Here is a 5,869-nt window from a genome sequence, read left to right on the forward strand (position 1 = left end):
AGGGTGCCGTCAGCCAGACAGTGCCGGCTGGCGACCCCAAGGGGGAGGGCCTTCTCTGTGGGAGCTCCCACCCTCTGGAACGAACTGCCCCCAGAGATCAGGGTGATCCCTGATCTCCCTTCCTTCCGCCGCGCCCTCAAGACGTGGTTGTTCCAGCTAGCGGGACTGGCCTAAGGGATTTTAGAGGGGTTTTAAATTACTTTTAATTGGACATATTTAAATATTTCGTTTTAATTAAATTTTTAATTAGGTATAATATGTATATATGTTAGTATTTTATCTAATTTGTCAGCCGCCCTGAGTCCGTAAGGAGAAGGGCGGGATATAAATGCAATTAATAAAATAAATAAATAAATAAATAAATAAATAAATAAATAAATAAATAAATAAATAAAATAATAATAATAATAATAATAATAATAATAATAATAATAATAATAATAATAATAATAATAATAATAATAATGTTTAATCTAGCTTCTTGGTTTGAGCCAGTGGTTTGCTCTGTAAAAGTGGTTTCTTTCTGGCTAATGACAAAGCCACAAAGGTGGCCTCATTTTGGCAGTTTAAGCTTTGATCTGGACATGAAATAAATTTAAAAAAATGAACGTGTTCGGTCAATACTTCTAATCCTGATCAAAAGAGATGCCGCTGGAGTCATTTCCTTGCGCTAAGGTGTATCTATTTTAAGAAGCTTCAATGGGGTCGACTCTTAATACCCTCATATTATGGGTCACTAGGATGTCTTAAATTTCAAAGACATTACCTTAAGAGCAGGCAAACCTTTGGGGGTCAAGGGCATATGAGATAGCAAGCAAGTTGCCAGATATATCTTCTGGGTGTGTATGAGAATATGAACTGGAAACGCATCTTATTGGTCGACTGAAAGCTAAATATTAAGTATAATCATAGTCATTGTATTGCTGATAAAAGCATTACTTTCTCTCCCTGGTTCTTTTCCCTTTTCCCTTTGACTTCTTTGGGGTATTGTTTGTTAGATTTAGGATATCAAGTTAGGATAGGACAACATTTCACTAGTCTGTTGACCGATGTGTCAATTCTAACAACTGATGAACTTGGTTTCCCTGTTTAATGAGAACCACCATTGCCGTACTGGGCAAAAGATTTTTCTGATAACATTCTTGAGTTGCACGTCAACTGGAGATGCTGTGAAGGGTATTTTGTATAGTTGTGATGCTTCTGTTCTCACACAAAAGATCGCTTTCCTCAAAGTGTCTATGGGCATTCTCAGTCATCCAGGTCATGGTTGTCCCAAAGATGCTTTTTCAAAAGGCAACTGGACTTTCTCCATTTCTCCTTGAAGACTTTGCACTTATCATCCAAGAACCGAAGATGCTTCTTGGACGAGAAGCAAAACGTCTTCAAGAGCTGTAACCATATTAAACACTACTGAACAGCGCAACATTGAAGTGCAATATTAGGGGCAGTGCAATGGTGAATTGAATGCGAAGGACGTGTGTATATAATGTATGTTTTTACTTGTGTGTAGTGCGCACTGCGGACAGCACTTAATTTCGTTGTGAGATACACAAGGAGAATAAAGATATCCTATAAGAGAAAACGTCCAGTTGCCTTTTGAAAGAGCACCTTTGCTACGCTCTCCTCGGAGTGAGTTCTACCAAACCAACCCGGATGATCCTTCAGCGACTGCTCTTTTGTTACTCTGGGTTAGTAGTTAAGTTGCTGATCTGGAACCAGGGACCACCCTGTGGGTACTTTGCTCATTCTTTCGGTTCTTACTCCGTCGTCCTGCGCAGAGTGGTGAGGACACAACTGACGTGGGAGTGTAGGATAGGCCACTTTGCACGTCTAGTGAAAAAGGCCGAAACGTAAATCTCTACTGCCAACCGGTGTAGGCCGAGAGCGTTGATTTTTCTTTCCTTCTTTAGGTGGGTGACGTTATTTATGGCCAGTTTATCGTGGCCAATAAAGATATGGAGCCTGAGATGGTCTGCATAGACAGCAGTGGCCGGGCAAATGGCATGGGAATCATAGGACAGGACGGCTTCTTATTCAAGGTCTCGCTAGGCCTAATAAGAAAGTAGGTGTGAAGGAATTCTTACTCAGATTTCTTTGCTTCTCGAACTGCATCATTTAACTGAACAGTAAATTTGGATTCATTATTTTTTTTGTTTTTTTACTTCTGGTTTCTTTCCCTTTTTGTCAACATGTTTACAGATTTCATTCCCCATCAGTACTAGCTCTTTTCAACGCAGATACCTTGTCAGGATTTTCAAGAGTTTTGCTATTCTGAACTGACACACACACACAGACACACACGTACACACACAAAGGGAAAACTCGCAAACCAAAAGCTATATAGAAGTCGTCTTATATCTCTGCATGGAACAACAGTCTTCAGGAGTTAGGCCTCTTTACAACAATTCTGCTTTCCCAGTGTGGGAAGTCAGCCCCCAGAGAAGGAAATATTAAAAGGGCAGAAAAATATATTTCCTCAAAAGATCTTAAAGAGGCAGAAAAGCATGCCCAGTTTTCTTAATAGCCCCAAGTCTCCCTCCCCCAAGCAGAAACCAGCTCTGTAGAAATGCAGATGCAGACCATTCAGGAAAGTTGAAGCTAGAAGATTAAGAAGACAAAGAACATAAAATCTACATAACCCACCCAAAGTCTAAGACAGTAATAGGATTAACCCACAGATGCCAAAGGGACACAGGTCAGAATACATGACACAGGAAATACAAAGCCTCAAAACAGGAACAGGAAACAATTCCAAACAAAAGGCTCCAGAGGGTATAAAAACCCACTCCCTGCATGTGCTCAGCCCTTTTTTTCTCTCTTTTCTGCCAGAGCCAACTTTCTGTCTGGCTCTCCTCTTCAATAAACTGCAATCTTCTTTTTAAAGCAGTCACCATGACTTTTCTTCCAACAGCAGAAAAGGAGAAATTAAAAAGCAGTCTGACTCTTAGCAAGGATTTTGGCTAGGTCTCCAAGGAAAATAATCGGTTATTAAGAATTGAGATCGGATTGATGTCGTGAATTGATTTCTGTTGTGTTTTTTTCCCCTTTCTCCCCATTGTTTTAATTTCAGACTCCTGGCTCCCGATTGTGAAATCATCTGGGATTTGGGACAACTTTATCCTTTTGAGCTAGTGTTAGGAATGAATGGAAGAATCTGGGTAAAAGCCAAAACAGTTCAACAGACTTTAATAATAGCCAACGTTCTGGAAGCTTGTGAACATATGACAGCCGAACAGAGGAAATGTGTAGTTGCAAAACTCTTAGAAAACTGATGGGGGGAGAGGATGCATGATGATCCACGATAAATTTCCAGGGAGAAAGAAATATATATATTACATATTTAAATATTTTATAGCTATATGGTTAAATACAAAGTAAAGCTGTTACTCTGTATATTTTTTGTTCGTTATTTCTTGTAATTCATCCGACAAATTTTTCAAATGGGAAGTGCTGTCGTTAGTAGTGGACTTTTTGTAAAGATGCTCAAACTGCCTTGTAAATCTTGGTTTTACAATGCTGTTGAAGGGTGGCTCCTCCTTAGACTGTAAGTCTTGGAGCTCCTCAGAGCCTTCCTCTGATGTTACTCCAGGCCCCTCCTCTTCCTCCTCCTCCTCCTCCTCCTCTGATTCCTCAGACTCAGCTGCCGGTCCACAGGCTGGGGAGGAATTACAACACATAAGTTTCAATCCGCGCCAATGCTCTTGCAAAGCACACGGGGGTCTTCTTGAAATCTGCAAAAACTTGCTTGACTGTCCACGGAGCACAGAGCTCTTAAGAGCAAGTATATAAGAAAATGGACATTCCTAAATTAAGCATGGAGAGGGCAGAGTGGGACCTGCTCATTCTTATTTAGTTCTTATTTGATGGGCAACTTCCGTTGGGATTTGTTTTGCCTGCAGAAGATGGATCTATTCCTCAGAGGACTGAATCTGCCGTTTCCCCTTTTGACTTGCTCAGCCAGATGAGTCAGCTGCTTAAGTGGGTCATCAGGCCTTGAGTAAACCAAAGGTTTATCTTATCAAACTTCCATTGGGGTTTTTTTTTAATGAAGTTTTCTTGCTGGCATCTACAGACATCATGCAATCACTGATATATAAATATGTGTGTACATATGTGTATTTATGTGTGTGTATGTATGTAGGCAGCAATCGCTACTGCGACAAATCATTTCTATATTAAATTTGGATTGCCAACAAAGAGTTAAAGGGAGGCTAGTATAGCTATTTCGAGCTATTTAGCTCTCATCATATATACACGTATACACACACACTCACACTGAGGGGAAAAAGTATTTGATCCCCTGCTGATTTTGTATGTTTGCCCTCTGACAAATGATCCGTTCATAATTTTAACGGTAGGTTTATTTTAACAGTGAGACACAGAATAACACCCCCCCCCCAGAAAAACACATTTCAAAAAGGTTATAAATTGACTTGCATTTTAATGAGTGAAATAAGTATTTGACCCCTTTGCAAAACATGACTTAGTACTTGGTGGCAAAACCCTTGTCAATCACAAGAGGTCAGACGTTTCTTGTAGTTGGCCACCAGGTTTGCACACATCTCGGGAGGGATTTTGTCACACTCCTCTTTGCAGATCCTCTCCCAAGTCATTAAGGTTTGAAGCTGACATTTGTCTGAGATGGTATAGATTCCCCTGCTTGAGCAGGGGGCTGGACTAGAAGACCTCCAAGGTCCCTTCCAGCTCTATTCTATTTTATTCTTAGCAAAAGCCAACCGGGGATAGAAGTGAGTGGCTGAGAAAATATGGAAAAAGATCTAGATGTCATGTCTCTGATGTTATAAGTGAAAGATAAGAGCATGGAAAAATGCCCAAGGTCACAGGCAAGTATTCAGTCCACTGATATGCAATTTTTCCCATGTCTCAGAATATCTCAGAATAGAGTTCAGTTTCTTCAACTGAAGGTAGCTTTATTCAAATTTGATCTTCATTTGTTATATCTGCACTGGGCTTCCTAATAGATTACTCCAGGGGTCTTTAAACTTGGCCTTTTTATGACTTGTGGACTTCAACTCCCAGAATTGCTCAGCTAGCGTGCCTGGCTGAGGAATTCTGGGAGTTGAAGTCCACCAGTCATCAAAGGGCCAAGTTTGAAGACCCCTGGAACCGAATAATAACTTTATTGTCACTTTGAATGTACCCTGATGGGCATACAATAAAATGACATTTCCTTGCACACAGCTCTCAAAAGGTCATCACCTCCAATATGCACTACCCAAACATGACCAAAATAAATAAAAATACAGAATTACGCATAGACCTACATATATTCTAAGATGCAGAGAAGCTAGGGTTGCCAAGTGTCCACTATTTGAGCGGACAGTCCACTTTTTTCACATTATGTTCACTATTTTTTTCCACAAAATAGTGTTTTTTTATTCAAAAGCTTTGTGATGAAATGGTACGTAATCTAAAGCTGTACGGTCTACTTTTTTTTACTACTTAAACCCCCCCCCCCCCCCGCTTGTCCGCTATTTTTTGGAAGCAGACCTGGCAACCCTAAAACACAAGTCTAGTCCGGATGATGTATACACGCGCCTGGCTAGAAAAAAACAAACCTTGCGAGTTAACCAGACGGATTGCTTTAGCTAAGCCACACTCCACCCCCCTCTTACACACACACACAACACACACACACAGCCCTCCCCCAAAGAACAAAAGAAGCATCAGCTGCGCAAAGGAGGCTGCAGTAGCCCTTTCACGCCAACGGATCAAAGGGCTGTTTTTGCGCAGCGCGCGAAGACCCGGCTTGGTTTTAACCCGGATTGAATCGGCGCCTCCCGGCTTGATTAGTCGGCCTGAGTGGAAACTCTTCTTGACTCCCCCCCCCTCCATGCCCTGGGGGCTT

At 41.2% G+C, this 5,869-nt stretch overlaps 1 protein-coding gene across 1 annotated transcript in view; it reads left to right on the forward strand.

Annotated features, from left to right (window-relative positions):
* Window positions 1–3,393, forward strand: part of EXOSC3 (exosome component 3) — a 5,531-nt gene extending 2,138 nt beyond the window's left edge. Inside the window, exons 3-4 of the mRNA XM_015828340.1 lie at window positions 1,911–2,062; window positions 3,071–3,393. Of these exons, the coding sequence (XP_015683826.1) occupies window positions 1,911–2,062; window positions 3,071–3,272 (354 nt within the window). The 3' untranslated portion in view covers window positions 3,273–3,393. The remainder of the gene's footprint in view (window positions 1–1,910; window positions 2,063–3,070) is intronic.
* Window positions 3,394–5,869: the final 2,476 nt, after the last annotated feature.

Source organism: Protobothrops mucrosquamatus, unplaced genomic scaffold (assembly GCF_001527695.2).
Source record: "Protobothrops mucrosquamatus isolate PMUCROS unplaced genomic scaffold, P.Mucros_1.0 scaffold4409, whole genome shotgun sequence".
Lineage (NCBI taxonomy): Eukaryota > Metazoa > Chordata > Lepidosauria > Squamata > Viperidae > Protobothrops > Protobothrops mucrosquamatus.